Below are 24,397 nucleotides of genomic sequence, written 5' to 3'. Positions count from 1 at the left end.
GGGGGAATGTGGTCTTGCTGTTACAGATGTAACCCGTGGTTCTTTGTCACTGCCTGCTTTTTCCAGTCCATGCATTATCCTTCTGACTGATTTCCCTTTCCTGTCCATGCCCTTCCCACCCCAGCCACCACTTATTCTAACCTGTTCCACTGGCTGCTCGGGAAACCTTTTAATTTCTCACATTTCTAAAATTATGTTTTTTTCTACAAAGGCCAAACAGTTAATCCATTCAGTTGCGCACAGATAATCTCCAATCTCTACTCAATTCTATGGTGACACTGCACTTCAAATTGATAGTCGTTGCTTGTAATTTATTGTATACAAAGGCCATTGGTGATATTCTAAAATGATGTGAAGTGTTGTGATGGATATACCTTTGTGGTTTATCTGGGAATCCTATTGGTTCAACTAGGGCTGCTCAAGCCCAAATCTTCCCCCAAGCAAGCAAGCAAGCACGTGCATTTTGAAAATTGTATCAGCCACAGAACCTTTGTATGCAACACTCTGTTGCATGTATTTTTTCAGTCAGTCTACACTTCGGAAGAACAATTGCTCAGTGAGATAAGAGGCATTGGCCCTCGCATCCAGGAGTTTTTATTTTATTTTATTTACACGAAATGAACGTTGGAAAGAGTTCGCTTGCTCTTTATAAATGGCTGCCGGCTTGAGGGTTAAACCGTACCCCCCCCCCCCGACCCCCCCAAAGTCGCTGTCCTGTGCCCCTCTCGTTCAAGCTCCCCCCATGCTTGCTGCATTTTGTATTTTTACCATTTCCTGCTTCGCTTTGCAATCTCGTACTAAGGATTCGCTTCACTGCTGATTATGGTAGCGAATTCTTTAACGTGTAAACTGTTAAAAGAAGTAAAGTCCTGCTTGTATTTGTAGATAAAATTGTAACCGTAATTTACATGGCAAGAGTAAATTGAGAAAATTATTACAGCCAATAAAAAGCCACGATGGCGTTAATGATATTCGTTATCTTGATTGCTTAGTCAAGGAATCGATGGAAGGTGGCGGTTGATTACGGGTGGAATTCATTGTAACGTGACTTGATCGACGTGTTAATTTTGAAATCAGTTGCTAATCTAATGCTTTGCTTTGGCTCTCTGCTCTGTGTTTGTCTTTGTGTTGCGTCTCCCCTTTGTGTGTGTACCATTTGTTTTTTTTCCTCCCTACCTCACAACCCACTACCCTTGTATTTTACACGCCCCTTATTCCTCCTCCCCACCAAAAAAACCCGCACGCATTGCCCCCTTCACGACCCCCCCCCCTAAAATGATTTCCCCCCTTGCCCTCCTCCCACTTGCAACCTCATCAACCAATCGCTCCCTGCCCCCCCCCCACCCTCCCCCGTCGGTTTGTGCCGGTCGTCGTCGCCGTCGCCGCCCGCCGCCCCTCCCCTGCTTGGCTTCGTTGCCGCCGCGTTGGCTGTGTTCTGTTGGGGCGGACAGTTCACCCAAATATGGCCTTATTGCTGACAGGTATCACTACTGTGAAAAGTGCTTCAATGAGATCCAAGGGGATACCGTATCCCTTGGGGATGATCCCTCTCAGCCGCAAACGTAAGTTCTCAGACTGGTGTGTGCATGTTTTGGGGGGGGGGGGTGGGGGTGGCTATAGCTTTGGACTGTTGGGGAGTGCGGGGTGTTTGTGCCAGGATGAGGCGTTTATTTTTGTGTCTGTTTAATCCACGCCTGTACGGGTTCGTTGGGTGGGCATGGTTGGCAAAGGCCCTCGATAGGATATGGAACAAGTGTCTTTGAGGTGTTGATTAAGTCAACTTGATCGACATCAGACTTTTCTTCATTATGGTCTATTGGTTGACATGCTTATGGGGAAGTCTATGTAACGGCAAAAAGCCTGGGCTTGTATACACATGCATCTGGCAGCAGGGAATTCGAAGTGCTCTTCTGAGTGCATAGCGCAATATGTTTATAATATTTTATAAGTTTGTGTGGTAGTGTCAAGACTGCAATTACCATTTTCAAATGGTCTGTTGGCATATATTAGTTGCAGAAAGGGGACCCCTTTGCAAAAAAAAAAGTGGTTTGCAGCTTTAAAGGAGTACCGGAGCATTACAAATGCATTGAATAAAACAAATGCCGTCTCATTGTAAACAGATTGTGCAGCTTAATGGAGCCACGCCATAGACGATCAGTTCAATCCCAGCCTTCTGAATTGCCTGTAATTTTGGCCTACTTCCCAATGGCCAGCAGCACCTTAAATGAAAAGTCCAGTGCTCTTGTGTGTGCGCCGTGGCAACAGGAAGACCACTGACCAATTGCACACACTGACGTTTGTGAACATGGGGATCCTTTGCATCCACACATTGGGATGTTATTTTAAGTCAACAAGGCACACGGCAAATACCATTGATACACCAGGTCCGTTTTGAGGCAATCGTTGCTCGAAATTCTTGTGGACGGTTGCTGCGCCATTTTCTTTTGCCAAATATGTGAAGCTGCCTAAATCTGGCCATGTGGTCGCTGCTCCCCCTAGTGGGCACCTGGGGTGGAAACTTCAAGTAAGATCGGACAGGTGTCAGGAATTACACGAGGTTGTGTGCTTTTTAGACCAAACATTGTTTTTCAGCCTTTTTTTTTTGCACACGTTGTTTTCATGGGCCCTGACAGAAAATGTCGCTGTATTTATTTTCACGAAGTTACCACAGTTGGTCACAAATGCATAGCCGTTGGCAATCTAGTGTATTAAATCAGGACCCTGAAGATCAAAATGCAATCCCGCCAGTAACTTGGCCAGGGGCAGTCAATAGGAGTCGTGTTAAATACACGTTTATTTGCATTTAAACAGATGCAGAAAATTAATTTTTACGCTTCATGTATATGCACAAAATATAAACTACATTAATGTCAGGATGTACAATATTGCAAATAAGAGAAGTTAATGGTGAATCTGAATATATTTCGTTATTTTAGATGTTTTACTACCCTTTGAGTGTTCTATCACCTCGATATAAATGGTGGCTGTGTGGGGGAACCTGCCTGGCTTTATAGCCGGCATATCCCATGATGTTCCTGTGTGTGTAACCCTGCTGCACTGTTTCTTACAGGACCATTAACAAGGACCAGTTTGAAAAGAAGAAAAATGACACTCTTGATCCTGAGCCGTGAGTACACCCTGTTCACTTCTGGCACCAGTCACCAGCCACCCTCCCTTGCACTTTCTTTGTAATTGCTGCACATCCACCACCGACCTGCCTGTCCCTGTATAACCTTGTTTGACACGTGCTTTGCTGTTGCAGGTTTGTCGAGTGTAAGGAGTGTGGACGAAAGCTGCACCAAATCTGTGCGCTCCACAATGAGACCATTTGGCCAGCCGGGTGAGTGATGACTTAGGCTTCTTTTAAAATAAAAACGTCTCCCCCCCCCTCCCCCCGCCTTCCATAAAGCTGAACATTTCTTATTTGGGATTTTATTCAAATGTGGTTTGTGTGTTCAATATTTACGCTCAATGTGTGCGGTAACCTCTTACTGAAAGACCCCTCCTGTTATGTCCGCAGCTTTGTTTGTGACACTTGTTTAAAGAAAACGGGAAGGACGAGGAAAGAAAACAAGTTTTGTTCTAAAAGTAAGTGGAGTGCGATGGCCACAACAGTGTGATCCTGAAATTAATCTCTTCTCCCCAAAGACAGTGCTGCTTCTGAGATGCGTTCCAACGGCGAATGAGCAGAGCCTGTTGAGCTTCATGTGCCACACAGCTCACCATATATATAGAGTTGGAAGGACCATGTTGACAGGGCCCCTGATATTCGTTGAAATATTACAAGTGTAAATTCTGTAGCATTAAACTTTGTTGTGCTTACGCGGTGTTGCAACACGGCTTTGATTCACGCACCCAGCCTCTTGTTCACTCAGTAAACACGTTAATCCGTTTTGAGTATGGCATACATCACAAGTAATGGTTTTTAATTCCTCTAATGGGTATGCTTTGATTTTAATCCGGATTCTTTTTGGAAGTCCGCAATAACCCTGGGTGTCTGAATAATCTGCTGGTGAGCGAATTTGCCACTGAGGTAGCCGTATGTGTGTAGGGGTTTGGCAGCTCCAACCCCTACCATACCTGCTAACATTGCAGTGCTTGATATATACCATTGGCTTTCGAGATGGAGTCGAGTCACGACAGTTGCTATAACTGTTCCTCTACCTGACAGGTCTGAATGCGGGGTTGCCGACGTCCAAACTGGGCACTCACCTTGAGAATCGCGTCAACAACTTCCTGCGGCGGCAGAACTGTCCGGAGGCGGGCGAAGTGACCGTGCGCGTGGTGCATGTTTCCGACAAAACGGTGGAGGTGAAACCTGGGATGAAAGCCAGGTGAGTTCTCGGGCGGCAGCAGCAGTGTGGTCGCCCTGTGGTGCCCGGTTCAGGTTTGCTCTACGCATTTTAGCTCAGCCATCGGAAGCAAATATGTATTATAACACGACTGGCATTCTCGTGATAAACTTGATGGCACCACACCATACATAGCTGATTAATATAAGGCGAGGTGTATGGATACAGTGATCAATCTGGAAAATAGTCGTGTAAATCTCTTGGAAACTGGTCGACACATTTTGGGTGTGGGGTGATGAGCATTGCCTATATGGCATTTGATGTCACTACAATGTAACGCATTTGTTCTTCACAAGGATGCGTAAACCTGTAATTATTATTTTGAAAGGCTTAATATGTTGTATCCAATGTGTTTGCACTTTACCATTATGTAGAAGCCTAATTCGCCTGTAAGCTGATGTGTGTGTGTGTGCGTTTCGCCCTCTGCACTTGGGCTAGGTTTGTGGACAACGGGGAGATGGCGGACTCGTTCCCCTACCGAGCTAAAGCACTTTTTGCCTTCGAGGAGATTGACGGCGTCGACGTTTGTTTCTTTGGGATGCACGTCCAGGAGTACGGCTCCGACTGTCCGCCACCCAATCAGAGGTAAGGCCACGTGCTGCCAATTAGGCTTAATACATCGCCTTAACCCCGCCGATGTAATTGTTGCAACTATACTAACTATATTTCTAATGATGCATGCCCATGGTCTTGTGCAGTAGGTGATTGATGAAAAACCAGTGATGTTGGACAAAGTGTATCAGAAGAGTTTTGAGAAGTTTGTGTATTGAGATTGGTGGGAGACATGTAGAGGCTTGGAAATAAAATATAGTTTTAACGGAGTATTGATAAAACAGATCGTCCAGTATTATAGCTGTTATAAATTGGGCCAGCTCTATAATCTACGCGACCTCCTTGTGCATCGTACTAGCCATAATCAGAGCTCACTTGACTATCCCCATCAGTTGAGCCAGGCATAACGCGTGCATGTCTGGTCCCCCTTTGCTAGGCGGGTGTATATATCGTACCTGGACAGTGTGCACTTCTTCCGACCGCGACACCTACGCACAGCTGTCTACCACGAGATCCTCATTGGCTACCTGGAGTACGTCAAGAAAATTGGGTGAGTGTGGAGGCAAAGGAGAAAACATCCTCTCGTCCAGAAATCGAATGCATTTGGTTTTGTCAAATCCGTTGGAGATTGTGGGGAATTTTGAGTCTTGCATTGCCCTTTGGCAAATGCTATTCGGTAAGTATTCAACACCTGTCAACCGGCAAGATGTTTGTTAATTTAGGCGATCTAATTTGGCGGTTTCACATGCCGCAGCCCGTTATAATTCTAATTGCAGCCCAGAGATGTTGATTACAAAGTAGTAACCTTTATATAACATGTGATTATGCGAGCAGAAAAGCTGAATGTTCTCTCTGGTTCCGATGGGCACACCCTTGACTCGGAGCGTGTGTGCGTGTGTGTGCGCGCGTACGTGGATGTGTCCACAGCTATACCCAGGGTCATATCTGGGCGTGCCCACCCAGTGAGGGCGACGACTACATCTTCCACTGCCACCCTCCAGACCAGAGGATACCCAAGCCTAAGCGCCTGCAAGAATGGTACAAGAAGATGCTGGACAAGGCAGTGGCTGAGAGAATCGTCCATGACTACAAGGTAATGCAGCGACGCACGAACAGCAAAGTGTGCCCATCAACCACGCTCATCATCATGTGAGCATGTTAACCGCTGACATAGTGGTTATACCTTTAAGCACCAATTGAATGTGCATCAGTCCTCGGCGCCCGAATTGCGCGAGCTGCGTTGGATACATTTTTAATTTTGCAGTATTGACTTTAACCCGGTACGTTGGCGATGTCACGGTGCAGGACATCCTGAAGCAGGCCACAGATGACCGGTTGACGAGCGCCAAGGAGCTGCCCTACTTTGAGGGAGACTTCTGGCCCAACGTGCTTGAGGAGAGCATCAAGGAGCTGGAGCAAGAGGAGGAGGAGCGCAAGCGAGAGGAGACGAGTGCATCATGCGAGAGCACCGAGGTGAGGGCCGTATGGTACGATGGGCAGGGACCGCTCACTCGGTGGTGGTCATTGGGCCGTTGCCGATGTCCGAAGGTCCCATATAATGCCTCTGCTTGAGGTCCCCAGCGTGTACGTCTGCGCCCGCGCTCTTGCGTTCTGAGAGCGTCACGCACTTTTTCGTTTGCGCTGATTGTGCAGGGGAAAAAGGGAGATAGCAAAAACGCCAAGAAGAAGAACAACAAGAAGACAAGCAAGAGCAAGAGTAGTAGCAGCCGCACCAGCAAGAAAAAGCCAGGCATGCCCAGCGTGTCCAACGACCTCTCTCAGAAGCTGTACGCCACCATGGAGAAACACAAGGAGGTAAGTCTGGCTTGGTGGATAAGAGTGGCTGTGGTGTTTATTGGTGGCTATGGAGTTGGGCTTGCGTAAGATGGGTATGGGTTGACTTAAAGCTTTCGTGACTGCAGGAATTCATACTCATTGGGTCTTTCGGTAAAGTCACGTAGATATTTTTCTATTCGCGTGACTTTACCCTAAGGGTATGGGTGTTGTATTAATACGCTTTATACATTCAAATAGATGTTACTGTCAGACCTCTCTCTGGGTACGGTTGGCTGGGTGGGTACGTGTGCCTGGGTTGATAAGGGGTGGTATAGGTGGGTTCTGCATTGAAATCCCAAACCCCTGCCAGATACGTGTTTGTTTAATGTTCAATCCGTATTGTACACGTGATGGCATTACAATTGGGTTGTAATCGGTGAAAATTGCTGTGAACGTTTTAAATTAATTAATCAACAAGCCCTTCCCACTTGGAGGCTTCCACTCCAATCTCCGCTTCCCTCATGACCTGCATCTCAACTCGCCTCGTCTGCCATGTTCTGTCCTCCCTTCCAGGTGTTCTTCGTCATCCGGCTTCATCCCCCGGCGGCGGCAAACTCTGTGCCGCCAATCCAGGACCCAGATCCGCTGGTGACGTGCGACCTCATGGACGGGCGCGACGCCTTCCTGACGATGGCGCGAGACAAGCACTACGAGTTCTCGTCGCTCCGCCGCGCCAAATGGTCCACCATGTGCATGCTGGTGGAGTTGCACAACCAGGGGCAGGACCGCTTCGTGTACACCTGCAACGAGTGCAAGCACCACGTGGAGACACGCTACCACTGCACCGTGTGCGAGGTGCGCAGACCAAGTGAAGAGGGGGCGACGGTCTCTCGCCCGCCATCGCGCGAGACTTTTTGTCGATATTATCATTTTGTGTTGGACTCTGATTGGCCTCGGGTTTTTGTGCACGCGTGTTGGTATTTACTTCCCCGGTTCGGCGCTAACCTTGTTACTCTCAGCAGTAAAACAAAAGGATAGTTACGTAGAAAATGTAGCGTCCGTTGGTGCCGCGTTGATTAGTGTGTGTATTCAATTCACAGAGAAATAAACATTACTCTTGTACAGAAATATACGAGTTATGTCACGTGACAAAAGTGGTTCAAAATAAAAGTACTAGTGGAGGCGTTCTTAAAGAAAGTGCAAATTAAAGGTCACAAGTGGCTTTTGAGGGCTTGTTGGTCAATGAGCTTTTCTCCCCTTGTCGTATGCCTGCAGGACTACGACCTGTGCGTGGCCTGCTACAAGACCAAAGGCCACGAGCACAAGATGGAGAAGTGGGGCCTGGGCCTGGACGACGACAGCAACAACCAGCCCATGCAGAACCCACAGGAGTCGCGCCGCCTCAGCATCCAGCGCTGCATCCAGTCACTGGTGCACGCGTGCCAGTGCCTCAACGCCAACTGCTCGCTGCCGTCCTGCCTCAAGATGAAGCGCGTCGTGCAGCACACGCGCGTCTGCAAGCGCAAGACCAACGGCGGCTGCCCCATCTGCAAGCAGCTGATAGCGCTGTGCTGCTTTCATGCCAAGCACTGTCAGGAGAACAAGTGTCCCGTGCCCTTCTGCCTCAACATCAAGCACAAGCTGCGGCAGCAGCAGCTGCAGCACCGCCTGCAACAGGCGCAGATGCTGCGGCGGCGCATGGCCGCGATGACCCAGGTGACGCAGCAGCAGCAGCCGCCTCCGCCGCCGAGAGTCACGCCGCCGCACGCGGGCCTGCCTTCGCCGACGGGCACCAGTGGGAGCTCGGTGCCGACCACGCCGACGGGGCCGCAGGCTGTGCCCCAGACGCCCCCAGGCCCCACCGTCGGGCAACCGCCGCAATCCGCCCTCGTGCCGCCGGGCCTTTCGCAGCCGCCAAACAACGTGACGCTGGCCAACAACGGCATGGCGCGCCAAGCGGGAGCCCCCGGGATGTCGGGTGGAAAGCCGACGGGGCAGCCAGGGCCCGGACAGGCACCGCCAGCCGCCGCCGTGGAGATGGCGCGGCAGATCGAGATGGCGGCGCATAACCAGCGGCACATAGCCTCGCAGCAGCAGCAGCAACAGCAGCCGCAGCAGCCCCAACCGCAGCAGTCGCCTTCCATGTTCTCGCGGCCATCCAACATCAACGGCAGCATGGGAATGAGCAACTCGCCGATGATGATGGCCGGCCAGCAGATGACGTCGATGAACCATTTGGGTTTAAATATGACGGCTCCGCGCGGGCCACAGCAGTTGCCGCAGGGCATAGGGGCCATGGGCATGCATCATTGGCAGCAGCCCGGCATGCCGACCCAGCAGATGCAGCCGGGCATGCAGCGGGCGACGGGCTTGCAGATGGGCATGTCACAGCAGCAGATGAACATGGTGGCAGCGCAGGGTGGTAGCGTAGGCCCCAGTATGCAGGGCCCCACGCAGGGAGTGCAGCGGGGCCAGATCCCGCCGTCAGCGCTGCAGGACCTGCTGCGCACGTTGCGTTCGCCCAGCTCTCCGCAGCAGCAGCAGCAGGTGCTCAACATCCTCAAGAGCAACCCGCAGCTAATGGCGGCCTTCATCAAGCAACGAGCGTCCCGCTACCAGGCCGGCCAGCCTGTCATGCAGCCGGGCATGCCGCCACAGCAAGGCATGCAGCAGGGCATGCAGCAGGGCATGCAGCAGAGCATGCAGCAGGGCATGCAGCAGGGCTTGCAGCAGGGCATGCAGCAGGGCTTGCAGCAGGGCTTGCAGCAGGGTTTGCAGCAGGGGATGCAGCAGGGGATGCAGCAGGGAATGCAGCAGGGGATGCAGCCGGGAATGCAGCCGGGCATGCAGCAGGGCATGCAGCAGGGCATGCAGCAAGCGATGCAGCCGGGAATGCAGCAGGCGATGCAGCAGGGGATGCAGCCTCAGCCAGGGATGCAGCAGGGGATGCAAAATGCAATGGCGATGCGTCCTGGCGGCCCTCAGCCCGGCATGGGTATGAACCCGCAGGCGCAAAGCATGGGCATGAGCCCCGGCGTTAGCATGGGGCCGGGCGTGGTGGGGCAGCAGCAGTCGTATCAGCTTATGCGGAGAGCACAGTACCAGCAGCAGGCCATGGGCGCTCATGGGCAGTTCCAGGCACCGCAGCCCACGAGCTACCAGCAAACCATGCAGCAGGCAACGCCGCAGCAACAGCAACAGCAGCAGCAGCAGCAACGCATGCAGCAGCATCTGGGCATGCAGGCGACACAGATGGGGCAGCAGGGAATGATGAGCGGGATGACGCAGGGTGGCATGGGCCCCGAGGGTGGCCCCACGGCCATCACCCAGGCGCAGCAGCGACTGATGCTACAGGTTCAGATGAAGCAGCAGTTGGTGGCGGCGGCCGCAGCAGCGAGTGGCGGCGGCCAGTCGACGCCCATGAGCCCACAGCAGCAGCACATGCTGGCAGGGCAGCAAGCGGCGCATATGGCCGGCCAGCAGATCCCAACGTCACTCAGCAACCAAGTGCGCTCGCCGCAGCCTGTGCCATCGCCGCGGCCCCAGTCGCAGCCTCCGCACTCGAGCCCGTCGCCGCGGATACAGCCGTCGCCACACCACGTCTCTCCGCAGACGAGTTCCCCGCACCCAGGCATGGCAGGCGGCCCGCCGCAGCCGTCGGGAATGGAGCAGCAGGGACACTTCACGGCGCCGGATCAGAGCGCCATGCTGCCACAGCTGCCAGGGCCTGGCATGGGACAACACCACCTGGGGCCGGGGGACATGGGCCTCGGGGCCGATGGGTCGGACATGGGGGGCAATGGTCCGCAAGCGCCTGACGAGCTGGAAAAGTTTGTGGAGACGTTGTAGTGTTGCGTGTGGAGATGGACACACCCTTCGGACTTGACTTAAATTTTTTTTCTTTTGTTTTTGTACAGTTAAACTTGGGAATATTTACGTAGAAAACTTTAGTAATGAGGATGTAATTCTTGTGGGAAGCTAATGCTAATATATTCCATGCTGGCCGGAATGAGATGGTCGCAGTGGATCGTTTTGTTTTGCTAAGGACACTGATTTTTCAACAACGAACTTTTAATATGCATATTTTATATTTTTTCCTCCGTCTTTCTTGCATTCATGTTGTATCGTGTCCAAATTCATTTGTGGCAAATGCAACATGTCAATGTACACAAAAAAATGTCATTCTTTCTAAGATGAAGATATAGCCGGAAGAATTTAAACTTTTTCTATAAGTGTCTGTGGAGACGTTTCAAGTATTAATTTGTATAGTTAGGAATTATAGATATATCGCGCACATTTATTTGCCGATGCCTCTGTCTTTTGGATGTAGAAATGATTCCGCCTCCTGGTTTCTTCCTAGCCCTAGTTTTTCTCTCACGACGCCTGTAGAAGCTGCTTCTTACCCGTGCCCTCTCGGTTGCTTCTGGAGTGTAAAGATCTTGTCAAAGAAAGAAAACAGTGTAAATCATGCAGGCCCTTGGAATACGATTGGTATAAATATATGATGGAACGTAAATGAAGGCACTGTAAAAAAAACTGCATATTTCCTTCCTTTATGCTTAACTGAAATAAATGTGTGCACCTTTAAAATGGTGATGTGACCTTGATATCGCGTTAATGCTGTAAATGGTTTGGGGGAGTGTTATTGTTTTTTATTATTTGTTTTTTTTGTTGCCGCTGAATTTACGTTTGTACAAGAACCAAAGCCCTTGTGCATTGATGCCGACTTCCACCCATTGCTGAGGCTCGGGAAGTGGCTTGCTTGGTAGGGGGGCATGTACATATAAACTGTGTTACAGGACTGTCTGCCAGCCAATCACGGCCCCTTGTGTCCCTCTGCAGTAATGTGCTAAATAAATGAGATTGTGGTACAACTACTCGCAGCGTTAGTGTCGACATGTTCTCTCTCAGTCCGCCCAGGTGCCGTGAACACAAACCTGGACGCACGCCCGTGACCCGGCCAAGTGTTGAAAAATTCCTGAAGTTTTTTTTCTGGGTGGAAGGAGGACTGCTGTTTTGTTAAATAAAACAATGTAAATCGTGAATCTTTACATACTTGGCACCAAATGATCACTTACGGATCGTTGCGTTATAATTTAATTGGTTTCAAACTATGGCAAGTGAAATTGACATGCTTCTTGAATTAACGTTGGCGTTGTGATGTGCGATGTAGCGATCTATTTACGCTGTTTTCATGTTAGGTGTAGGCTTGGATTGTGATATGGTAATTTGATAACACTAGCAACGGATTTTTTTTATCAGGAATTTAGTTTATCGTATTTCATTGCCATATATTTTTAGTAATTTTAGTTCTCTTAGTTTCTTACAAGCTTTTAATAAGGTCACACTCATCAGATTTTGTTAAAACATTGAAAAACCAATAAATTGGTGCTTGCACTTTATTTGGCCGTACTTGACTCAGTACAAATATTGGCAATGATTGCTGAGCGGAGAATAATTAAATTGCGGTAGAAACACTTTATCCTATGGTTTTGGGTTGAACACCTCGTCCAGTGTTGATTGAGGATCCCAGCGTTATTGGTCACTTGTTGAACATTAAGCAGTCATTTGGAAAAGGTCATCCCACTTTTTATTCTTCATGTCAATAATAGGAGGTACCGCCAACTTGTTGATTCGTGAATTAAATGTCATGTTCCCTTGCCATGACCAACTCTGCACCGTTTCTACATACAAGGTGCTTGCTGCTTGGTGAGATGGGGACAAATCCAAATACTGTAATATTTCTTCCAACGATTTAAAACACTGAAACAGAAATCCTCGTTGAACGGCCCTGCTTGGAATGTGTCGTTTTCCAAAGGAGGAGCACAACTTTAGGTGTCGGCGATACGTAACCACACTGCTGTGGTTTTTCTGCTGAATAAACATGATGGCAAAAAAAGCAATAGATTGACTTCTCGTGCATGAGCTCCCAGCGAAGTGTCTCAGCAATGTATCCTGTAAATTGCGAGCCTCTCACAGGAAACGGTGATATGTTTACGTACAAACGATTTTCTGAATGCATACTATGCGTTGATCATAACTCTGAGGACACTGGCAAGCAAATGGTTGTTAAGTTCATTTCGGCAGCAGCATATTTGTTATTTAAATCTCGGTAAAGTCAAATGAAATGCGTGCGTCTGCTGTAGGGGAGTTACGTACGTGGTGATTGTAAAAAAAACTTGTGCCGAGCTACAAGGAAACATTGTGTTGAGTGACATTTTTTTCTGCTGCTTTTTTAGGCCTTGTCAAAGCATATTTAGAATTTGTATGTTTATAGAGTTTAAGGTCCCAAGAGCTGAGTGAATGACTCAATTAAAGAAAATAAATTTAACACTCTACAGTAATATAAAGACGCTAATACAAACTGTTAATATTATTTGGTCACCCGTTTTGCCACCTGCAATGTGATAATCCATTCTCTAGTAAGACGAGCGTAAATTTGACATCTGCAGTATTACATTGCTTCATTGATTAGACATCTTGTTTAAACTTAAAGTAATAACCAGATTTAAATACTGGAAATAAAATTGTGTGTGCCATCTAAACACCTTGAGGGCCTACTCACAATTAATACTGCCCGCTGGCCAAAATGTTAACTCTTTTTATTTCGGTGAAAAATTGGCGCATGCTCCATGTATAGACAATTTGTGTTTCTCCATAATTTCCGCCTTCAACGTTTCCTTGTACGTAAGCGCTCTTGATAAAAGGGATTTACCAACCTTCTCCAAGTGACGCCGTGTGACTGTTTCATGAAGGCCTGTTCACCTTGGCCCATACTACTTCATCTTCCTTCCACGGGATGGTGGTGGTGGTGATCGAGTTCATTCATTCTATTCTCGACATGCCTGTGCCAGATCGTGAATGTCACAATGAAAAGAAATATGCTGTCAACCGTGACTTGCAGCCATCAATGACTCAAATGAAGTCTCCATGACACTCCAACGTGTTTTTTGACAATGTTTTCAAGCATATAATTTTTACACGACACGGGGTTCCGTACCAGGTATTCCGTGGGACTACATCGAGGATTGCCTGTCCTTCCCTATAAACTTATTTTCATCTGCAGCACAGTACGCGAGATTTAAGTGCAGTTCTCCAGAAAAATGTGCTTTCTCCTTCCCCCTCGCAACAAAACCGCGTCTCGCCTGCCACTGCCCCGCACATTAATTTCACCGATCTGTCGCACGTCGATATTCGTGAATGAGCTTCAGGCGTATAGACCTAATCACTGCAAAAGCTGTCAGCGAATGATCGGAATGGTGGAGGGGGGGGGAGGTGTTTTTTTACGTGTGTGTAGAGGTTGTGGGACGTGTGGCCCATTTTAGGGTGGCATTGTCAATCGTATCGCGTCTGTCGTTCGATGTTCTGACGCGGTTCAATATCCCTCCCGGCCCCCATTGTTTGCGGAGAAAATTGAAACCGCGAGCTGACGCACCCGCAGACACGTACAACAACAGCAGGTGCTCGCGGTGTTGCTGTGTTGGGCCACCACGTGGATGGACGCGTGGCCCTCTGCAGCTGTTGTCGGAGCCCGTCGTGTGTTCTCGGCAACCTGGGCAAGACTTCCCATCGCCCCGTCGTCGTAATCGACCAGCCTCAAGATTATAATTGCATTTAATGTGCACATCGCAATTGGGAAGAAAGAAAAAAGGGCGAGATGGTTCGGCGATCAGGATCGCAATCCCCGATTCAAGGTGACCCCGCTATGGCCACGTGGTCGTGCACCGACTCGGAAGGAAATATATAAGCCAGCTTGTAAATCGTTTCCTGTTTGAGTTACCTATCGAGCCGTGACGAATAGTGTCGGGATTTGGGTTGTTTCAAAGGGGCCGTCCATAATTGACGTCACGCACCTAGGGGGGGAGGGGGGTTGAGAAATGGGACGTCACATCAAAATGTCGCAACTTTAAATAAATATAGACAACACGTTCTACTTAATTAAATAGACTTTTTAAATGTTTTATCCTTCATCAGAGTGCATCGGCTCATTAAATACGCAATACAATGGCAATACTGTAGTTTAACGCGATTTGAAGCATGTTTTTTTCTTGGGGGGGAGGGGGCGCAGAGCTTTGTGACGTCATATTTGAGGGGGGGGGGGTCTGACTTTGTGACGCCGTGTGACGATGGGGGGGGGGGGGTCAAAAATCGTCCAAAATCGCGTGACGTCATGGATGGCCCCAAAGGCCATGTACAATATTAAATTAAGAGGATCCAAAGGTGCTTGGGGGAGGATAAGTTTGGTGAGTATCGTGATTGGCTGGCCATGAATGGTTGTGGGGTTGTTGGGGAGTCAGATTCCTCTTGAAGATTTAACCCAGCGGGGTTCACGTGACTTGAATTTTTTTTTATCGAAATGAGAGGTCGGATTCCTTAAATTCCGCGTGCCATATTTTCTGAAGCGTCTGAACAACAAGTTTCATGATCAACATCCGCACGAGCGGTTTCAATTAAAAACCAGCAATGGGGGGGGGGGGGGGGGGACAACCAGCAATGTGAAACGAATCGCATTAACGAAATACATCCAACCAGAAACAAACAAAAAACCCCAAACGCATTCACTCGGCCCGCTCTCATTGCCGTGGATTACGTGGGTGTGTTTTAGTTTGTTTTAAAGTTGTTGACTAAAACGTAAGCGGTTATTATATACCCCTTTGTTGCGATATCGCAACGCCGAGTTGCGATATCTTTGAGCAACGTTTACATATATTCTTAGCTCTTTCGGTAAAGTCACGTTGAAGGGAAACAATAAAATATATATAAAACAATAAAAAAAATTCTCACGTTTACATCCTCGGCGGGAGCAAAACTTTTTCCCGTGTAGCACATTTAGTTCGCAAACCGCGTGTGCTTTAAAAGCAAACAAATACGAAGAGTAACATTAATTGAAAAAAAACGAATATACAAAACACCTCCCCCGTCTCTAAACCTTTAAGACAGTCTGCTTTAGACACCTCAGCAGCTTCACTCAGGAATATTTCCCCTCCTGATGACTACCGCTTGTGTTGTGGTGATCGAAACGTCGGAGTTAGTTATTTTTTTGTTATTTTTCTTTCTACCTATCTACGTGATATAGGAATAGGTTTTACCCTTTTAACTGGCACAAAAACTGACACCTTTATTCAAGGCATCATGTTTGCAATAACCACAACACAAGCAGTCAAAATGCAAACAAAAAGAGACAACTCTGATAATTTTTCGATTTAAAGCTTTCGTGACTGCAATGATTCATCTTCTTTGGTTCTTTCGGTAAAGTCACGTAGAATGATAATAAAATAATAAATTGATAAAATAAAATAACACAATAAAATTCTCACGACGTTTCGGCCACAACACAAGCGGCCTTCATCAGGTGAAGGGACGAGACTGTCTGGTAGGACAGCGCTGTCCTTTTGTGTTGTGGCCGAAACGTCGTGAGAATATTATTGTGTTATTTTATTTTATCAATTTATTATTTTATTCTCATTCTACGTGACTTTACCGAAAGAACCAAAGACAACTCTGATAATGATATTGGCACTGTCCTTGAATTTGATTGGTCCACACTCGAGACGGCTTTTCTTAGAGCCCTTTAGTCTCCACTGGTGTTGGACCAGAAGACGCCAACAGGCGTCACACAACTCAAAAAACAGCGCACCATCAGAGAAATCTATCTACGTGACTTTACCGAAAGAACCAAAGAAAACTCTGATAATGATATTGGCACTGTCCTTGAATTTGATTGGTCCACACCCGAGACGGCTTTTCTTAGAGCCCAGTCTCCACTGGTGTTGGACCAGAAGACACCAAAAGGCGTCACACAACTCAAACACAGCGCACCATCAGAGTAATCTATCTACGTGACTTTACCGAGAGACCCAAAGAATAACCCCACACCCACCCCACCCCCTACCACTCGTCTCTACTAATTACAAACATTACAGCGAGGGGTCACACAGCGAGAGAGAGGTGGGGGGGGGGCGCTCCCTCGCTTCTGGAATCTTCGACCCCCGCCCCTTGGCGGGGGGAGGGGCGGGCACGGGAGGGGGGGGCTGCAGAGGGGGTAGGAGGCGGAGAGAGAGAGGGGGGGGGGCGATGCCCACGACGCGATTGGTCGGCGCCGCGTCACGATGCCTGCACGGCGCGCCGCGATTGGTTCGAGCGTGGGCGGTGACGCGCGAGGCCACCGCCCCTGACCCCCCACCCACTCCACACAACGTTCTCTCTTCGGCAGCGGCGGTAGTGCTTGTTTTGTCTAGGCCGCGGCTACCAAGTGCGAATTATCACAACAATTACAATTGCCGTACACGAATAACGAGTAACGATAATAACAATAATAACGCCGCCCAGTGCCCGATCGATTAGCTGTACGCGTAGCGAGAGATGGAGCCCGAGAAGCTGTCGCAGTTGAAGGCGTTCGTGCTGCTGTGCTCGCAGAACCCGGGCGTGCTGCACAAGCCCGAGCTGCACTTCTTCAAGCAGTGGCTGGAGAGGTACGCGCCGCCTCGCAGCTTTCACGCGGCAACGCACGGCCACAGGCAGAGCTCCACACGGCCACAGGCAGAGCTCCACACGGCCACAGGCAGAGCTCCACACGGCCACAGGCAGAGCTCCACACGGCCACAGGCAGAGCTCCACACGGCCACAGGCAGAGCTCCACACGGCCACAGGCAGAGCTCCACACGGCCACAGGCAGAGCTCCACACGGCCACAGGCAGAGCTCCACACGGCCACAGGCAGAGCTCCACACGGCCACAGGCAGAGCTCCACACGGCCACAGGCAGGGCTCCACACGGCCACAGGCAGGGCTCCACACGGCCACAGGCAGAGCTCCACACGGCCACAGGCAGAGCCTCAACACACGCGGCCACGCACAGCTCCACACACGCGGCCACCCAGAGCTCCACACACGGCCACCCAGAGCTCCACACGGCCACCCACAGCTCCACACGGCCACCCACAGCTCCACACGGCCACCCAGAGCTCCACACGACCACCCAGAGCCTCACACGCGGCCACCCACAGCTCCACACGGCCACCCACAGCTCCACACGGCCACCCACAGCTCCACACGCGGCCACCCAGAGCCTCACACGGCCACGCAGAGCTCCACACGCGGCCACGCAGAGCTCCACACGCGGCCACGCAGAGCTCCACACGCGGCCACGCAGAGCTCCACACGCGGCCACGCAGAGCTCCACACGCGGCCACGCAGAGCTCCACACGCGGCCACGCAGAGCTCCACACGCGGCCACGCAGAGCTCCACACGCGGCCCCGCAGAGCTCCACACGCGGCCCCGCAGAGCTCCACACGCGGCCCCGCAGAGCTCCACACGCGGCCACGCAGAGCTCCACACGGCCACGCAGAGCTCCACACGGCCACGCAAAGCTCCACACACGGCCACGCAGAGCTCCACACGGCCACGCAGAGCTCCACACGCGGCCACGCAGAGCTCCACACGCGGCCACGCAGAGCTCCACACGGCCACGCAGAGCTCCACACACGGCCACGCAGAGCTCCACACGGCCACGCAGAGCTCCACACGCGGCCACGCAGAGCTCCACACGCGGCCACCCCAGAGCTCCACACGCGGCCACCCAGAGCCTCACACGGCCACGCAGAGCTCCACACGGCCACCCAGAGCCTCACACGGCCACGCACAGCTCCACACGGCCACGCACAGCTCCACACGGCCACCCAGAGCCTCACACGGCCACACAGAGCTCCACACGGCCACCCAGAGCCTCACACGGCCACGCACAGCTCCACAGGTCATACAGCTCCACACCGCATCGCTCCACAGCACCAAACACAGCTCCACGCGGCCACACATAGCACCACAGAGCTCCACACAGCGCCAAAAAGCAAAGGGGGGAAGCTCATCGTGGCTTGTCACCCTCAAAGCTCCGCACAGCTCCACACGGACAGCTTTTCACTCTCCATACATACAAAGACCGCTCGACACGCCTACTTCGGACTCGGTTATACACAGCTCCACGCAGCCTCTCAACCTCCACACACACACACTGACCAATATGGTAATTCATATTGCAGTGGAAAATGGGCATGGGTGGTGCATATATAGTGGCTGAGTGAAGATCGACGTCTCACGGGTTGGAGGCTCGTGAAGGACGCGGCAGTTGTGAAGGCAGTCGCCCTCCAGCAACAACGGAGGACGGAGGGGCGATGCTGCTCACAACAATGAGCGGAGCGCTGTGCGGATAAAAAAACATCAAGTTGGCACAGTAGGGGGTGGGGGGGGAGGAGGTACAGCTGGTGTGCATCTACCGGTCATCTCAGTCAGCCAACCCATGGCACCTGCTGGGTCTGTCCCGAGACCTGTCAGCGAGCGTTCGACACTCCACGTGGCAGCCTCTCAAAGTGCACCGCGCCTGGCACATGCGCCGTGGTGACCGTGACGTGACGAATGGCGGGCATTGTTATTGGGTCATTACAGTCCTTGTATTACAGTCATTGTATTACAGTCATTGTATTACAGTCCTTGTATTACAGTCCTTGTATTACAGTCCTTGTATTACAGTCCTTGTATTACAGTCATTGTATTACAGTCATTATTACAGTTATTGTATTACAGTCATTGTATTACAGTCATTGTATTACAGTCATTGAATTACAGTCCTTGTATTACAGTCCTTGTATTACAGTCATTGTATTACAGTCATTGTATTACAGTCCTTTAAGCCACACCCCAGCTCGGGAGGACGCCCCCAGACAAACCAGAACTCCCACACCAGTACATTTCACACCGTGCCAACCCATACGGTTTACCCCGTATTCTTGAACGGGGAAATCGTTTTCAGGTCCGTACGGCGTGCAGCCGTTTTAATACGGGCAAACATGTTTTGTTTTGTCTATTTGGTTGTGTGTTTCTTCCTTGTGATGGGACTTTGTAGGATGAATGTTGAGATTTATAAGGGCATGGGGTGACCAAAAAGGTCTGAAATGGTCCGTAATAAGGTAGGCGCTGATTAGGGGTTGACAGGTATGACATTTTAACAACAAAAACATGATTTACTAACACCAAAAAAAACACAGTAAAAAAATCGCATTCCGACGAATGCACAAAAAGGTCAAATAACCAGACGGTGCGTCGCGGAAAGGTCCAAACGGTAGCGTGTTATACATAACACGAATAACCATCACCTAGCCAAGTTTATCAGTACACGTATCACAGTCCAGTACAAAAATAAAGTATCCATTCCTCGTGCTGATCTCGCAGTAAAGAGGGCTCAACCCTGCATAAACACACACACACACTCATCGTCTAAGGAGAACTTCGGAAAATTGTATGGTGCTCAGCTCCAGCCACCACATGCACCGGCCATGCTACCCAATGCCACTTTCCCACTGCAGTATGCTTCAGCAGACAAAAGTGAAAGAAGCTCCCGCAGTAGTTAACTTGGATAGTAGCAAAATACCAAGTAAAGGCAATGCGACGAGGAACCAGGAACGAGAGAAATGTGTTATTGGTACAACTACCTTTCCAGATAAGATCACTCCTTCCTGGTCGTCACCATTTTTCCGGTTGCAAACGAACCACGCAAACTAACCAGCCAGTCCAACCCCTCAAGGTAATATACATGAATAAAGTGTACATCAAGATAATACAGTACAAAAATAGGTAACCCAGTGGTTAGATAGAGGAAATAATAATCTTTGTCATTGACTATGCATAGTTCAACCTAAAAGTTACCACTTGGTACTAGTTTATCCAGTAAAACCTGATAGTCACAATGACTGACAAGTAACTTGACAAATATTTACAGACTTCCAGCCAACTGCCTGATACGTTACAACCTGGTAACTTGTCCCACAAAATAAACTGGTAATGAGAACATTTCTCACAGACTTCCTGATATCTACCTGCAACGCTACGGACTGGTAACTTGTCTCAGGGATAATTGAGGAACAAGGAACACCATCATCACAGATCCCCGAGTATCTACCTAATACGTTTCTACTTGGTAACCTATCTCCCTATATCTTCTATTGTCGCTCGGTGTCTCCCTAAATCGTCCAGTTATATCTCAATGTCTACCTGTACCGGTGTCCTCCCTGTGTGTTCAAATACTGTTACTCCTGGGGTGTCACTGCACGCTCACAAATGTAGACTTCCGTATGACCACGGGTGCCTTGAACCAGGCCCCACAATGTCCGCGTTGTTTAGGGAGAAAACTCGGGCTAGGTCGACCACTCAGCGTCTCGGCCTTATGCCGCACTATTAGAAAAAAATCCTCTTTCACCACGGAACTACTCCATCCATACTTTACAAGGAAAACTATACCTTAATACACTGTATTAGGAGCATTCAACAATGAGGGACGGGCCTTCTTTGTAACTGCTTCCCCATTGTTGAACGCCTATTTATCACATTATTAGATTTGGGAATTGAATCATTGCCACCCATGAGGAAACCTTCTGTTCGCTCCTACAGCTAAAGGTCCTGCATAGATGTCGCTGTAATAAATAATCATCAGAGAAGCCGAAGCCCAAGTCTGTATGGATCATACTTAAAGTTCCCAGTTACTGATTGTGTTTGGTTTACTAAATCAATAAATCCTGTATTTTTGTTCGTTAAATAATGTAGTAATTTTTTTTAATGTTGACAAGTGCCAGTACTTTATGTTTGTATCATGACTTTTGAAACCGCGATTGTAACTGAGATCTGTACTTTGCAACATCTGTACTGCCGCAGGGTGCACGTGACATAGAACCTAACACATAATTTGGGCCCTTCCTGCTGAAATAAATACAATTTAAATCTAACAATTGCTCCACTTTTGAAAGTTAGTGAACTTGACAATTTTATTCTGAAATTACAGGGCACGCAAAGCAGCCATGTGCTCTTTAATTACGCCTCCCACAGGGCCACTCAATCCCCTTCTCCCAAATGGTCTCCCTGGGACTGCTGAATGCTCCCTTGTTGTTACCTTGTTTATCTCAGATCAATACGACTTAACGTCTCTGCTCAAAATGTTTAAAATGTGGGCATTATGTGAAAAATGGTGGCCGTCTTACAAAAACGGTGGCCATCTTTGATTTTTAGGTGGCTAACATGTTTTCCTATAAAGTGACCCTAAGGAGATAATGTGCCGAATTTTGTGCTTGTATCACCATTTGAACAATTATTTATATTATCTGCTCCGCTATCCCAGGGTGTGTGTGTTGTCCACAGTTGTCTTACGTTCACAGCAATGGATGATAAGTGGCATGCATTCCCTACTTCCTCTCTTCATCTTGTCCAAACATGCAGTCCAGTATTCTGCATCCTCTAGTATTTGCTCAATATTGCTTTGCTACTGGCAGTATGGCAGTGGTCACCGAGCTACTCTGTTAAATGTTTAACCCGCTCTCCAGGTCAAATCACTTCCGATTCCCCGCACCTTTGATTAACACAGTTGGCAACGTACGGTGCAAAATAAGTTCAACATGCATGCATACATTCTTAAATAACACTTGATTTTTGCAAGGGTCTTTTTTTTAAACCGGACTTTTGGTGGATTGCTAATAGTTGTAGTACCTTTAGTGTACGTTATGAAAGCTATTTTTAATTATCAAGGAATGACGCATCATAAAAAAACATAATATGATGACTTTAGGTCGTACGTAGACATTGGTTTACAACGATGATGAAAGAATAGAACGCTAAATATAAATCCATTCACAGAACTGTCCAAAGAGGATGTATGTGTTCATTTGTTCACGTTTGCCTCTGTGAAATCTCACTTTGATTTAATAAAGGAATAGATTTTCCTCTTTAAATAATAGCCACAACTGCAGTGCGCTTTTTATAACACTTATTTTCATCCAGAAGCTTCACCGTGCTTTCATTATGAGCGAATTAGTTCAACACAGGATCTCAAAAAAGTGCCCCCCCCTGCTTTGTTGTGGGGTCCCGGCTCTCTGCATGGTCTCAGCAGATGTCCCGTCTGTCCCGATGGCGTCCCACCGATAAATCTGGCATTTGGGCCAACGGGGACTTTAAAAGCCTCGTCTTGTCCTCATTTCACCACCCCCTCCTCCACCACCACGTCATCTGCGGGGAAAAAAGTCTGGTGTCTTGTGCACGTGACCACCGCACCTTAGCTCAGCCAAGAATTGCAGCAGGAATCCCTTGCTGCTGTATTTGCTTAATAATGGGGCCACCTTTGGCTCAATGCAGACCGGTGCCTGCTGTTGACCACTATTATATTCATTCTGGTTTGCCGACGTTTGCAGAGCCCATGGCCTGGGGAGCACGCCAACACGTGCAGGGCGTGTGGAAGGAGGAGCCTCGTAAAACCTCCACCCCCATTCATTCATAGGGCGTCACCCATTGAGCATGTCCGTCCATGAAGGGGGAAAAAGAAAATGGTGGCAATGCCCAGAGATGACTCTGCTGATGGCTGCTCATACTCTTGGATTTGTGGCTCTGATGAATTGGGTTTTGGGTAAATATTCAAACGAATTTATTAACTCTGCCCATAACTCACATTTGAATGTGATAACCATGAAAAAAATTGTTGTTATTTGAGTCCGAGGTTTACTGTCTGTGATCTGGCTGATACACATTTCCAGGTGGCCAGAATTGATTTTTCTCTATCACAACCTTTCTGCAGAGAATGCCCTACGGAACTTTATTGCTCTACTCGGGGAACCCTTTACAGCAATTAGCGTTGGAATGTTGCAGTGGTCTACGCAAATGTTTATAACACGAGTGTTTTAGCGATCACATTGCCTCAATATTTGGTGACAGGTATGCTTCCGCGAGGATGTCCGCCTAAATATGGAGCCGTAAAATCTGCTTGTGCTCATGCTTGATGGATTTTATGCATCGCAGGCTTGCGCGAGATGACAGCGCCTTATGGAAGCTGACATCCAGCAGTAGATTGACCATGGCTGATGATTAATTTAATGAGGTGGCAGGTAGCACTGGCTTGTGTGTTGGGGAGGTTGTTGTGCTGGTCTTGAGAGGTTAACCTTTGACCCGTGTGCATCTGATGCCGTTTCAGCATGGGAGCCCAGGTGCCAGCAGCACCAGAGGAGCCAAGTGCAGCCAAGCCTGCCCCCCCCAAGGCACTTTTTGCTCCACCTCAATAATAATTAGTACATTTGGTATTCGCACCATTCTTATAGGTGCAAGGCAATCGTGATGGTGCTACGTTTCTCATTAGATCATTACGCTGGCAGCAAACCATGCCAATGCAGTGTGGTACACCACGCCCATTTGCGCAGCACACTCATCATTCAACACTGCCAGTGATCAAAACGAGGCAGTCCACAATGGGTGATGTCATTGTATTTTATTACATCACCTTAAACGGTTTTCTTTTCAAATTATTTTATTATCTTGAAATTTGAACATGGCCTTCATTTACAGCGATTCCCAAACTGGCTAACGGTGATAAAATTCTGCAAATCTTGAGTATAATCCAGTAACCTCGCCACCAACAATGGCTGTTATAAATAACCACAGGAGTCCTTTGAACCTGCCATTCTCTGCTTCAGTGCCACAAAAATCACGCCCACTGCCCACCTCGTTTGGTAGCGCGATGTCACTGACCCTTTTGATTTCCCTTCCCTCTCAGACTTCCACCTGGACTGTTGTGGGGGCGTGGTCTGATACGACAGATAAGCCAGGGATAATATAGAGACCCATAGATCCACACAGATACCACCTTGAGACCCATAAACCCACGTTGACATTAACAAGGCGTCGACTGGTCAGACAGAGGAG

At 49.0% G+C, this 24,397-nt stretch overlaps 2 protein-coding genes across 8 annotated transcripts in view; both read left to right on the top strand.

The window, feature by feature from the left end:
* Positions 1–13,403, top strand: part of LOC116951439 (CREB-binding protein-like) — a 50,075-nt gene extending 36,672 nt beyond the window's left edge. For 4 of the 7 annotated variants that reach the window (XM_032970047.2, XM_032970048.2, XM_032970052.2 and 1 more), the window contains exons 21-32: positions 1,452–1,562; positions 3,071–3,127; positions 3,263–3,340; positions 3,521–3,588; positions 4,172–4,334; positions 4,791–4,937; positions 5,341–5,454; positions 5,832–5,997; positions 6,210–6,377; positions 6,549–6,719; positions 7,254–7,535; positions 7,956–13,403. In XM_032970047.2, coding sequence (XP_032825938.1) covers positions 1,452–1,562; positions 3,071–3,127; positions 3,263–3,340; positions 3,521–3,588; positions 4,172–4,334; positions 4,791–4,937; positions 5,341–5,454; positions 5,832–5,997; positions 6,210–6,377; positions 6,549–6,719; positions 7,254–7,535; positions 7,956–10,529 — 4,099 coding nt within the window. In that variant the 3' untranslated portion in view covers positions 10,530–13,403. The remainder of the gene's footprint in view (positions 1–1,451; positions 1,563–3,070; positions 3,128–3,262; positions 3,341–3,520; positions 3,589–4,171; positions 4,335–4,790; positions 4,938–5,340; positions 5,455–5,831; positions 5,998–6,209; positions 6,378–6,548; positions 6,720–7,253; positions 7,536–7,955) is intronic. The other 3 variants (XM_032970050.2, XM_032970051.2, XM_032970046.2) reach the window with 3 other exon arrangements.
* A 3,441-nt stretch (positions 13,404–16,844) lies between these two features.
* ST13 (ST13 Hsp70 interacting protein) overlaps positions 16,845–24,397 on the top strand; it is a 32,694-nt gene continuing 25,141 nt past the window's right edge. The window contains exons 1-2 of the mRNA XM_032970087.2: positions 16,845–17,152; positions 23,673–23,736. Of these exons, the coding sequence (XP_032825978.2) occupies positions 17,043–17,152; positions 23,673–23,736 (174 nt within the window). The 5' untranslated portion in view covers positions 16,845–17,042. The remainder of the gene's footprint in view (positions 17,153–23,672; positions 23,737–24,397) is intronic.

The sequence above is a fragment of the Petromyzon marinus genome, chromosome 43 (genome assembly GCF_048934315.1).
Source record: "Petromyzon marinus isolate PM22_M1 ecotype Great Lakes invasive population chromosome 43, UKy_Petmar_22M1.pri1.0, whole genome shotgun sequence".
Classification (NCBI taxonomy): domain Eukaryota; kingdom Metazoa; phylum Chordata; class Hyperoartia; order Petromyzontiformes; family Petromyzontidae; genus Petromyzon; species Petromyzon marinus.
This window is presented reverse-complemented; position numbering and strand designations above follow the sequence as displayed.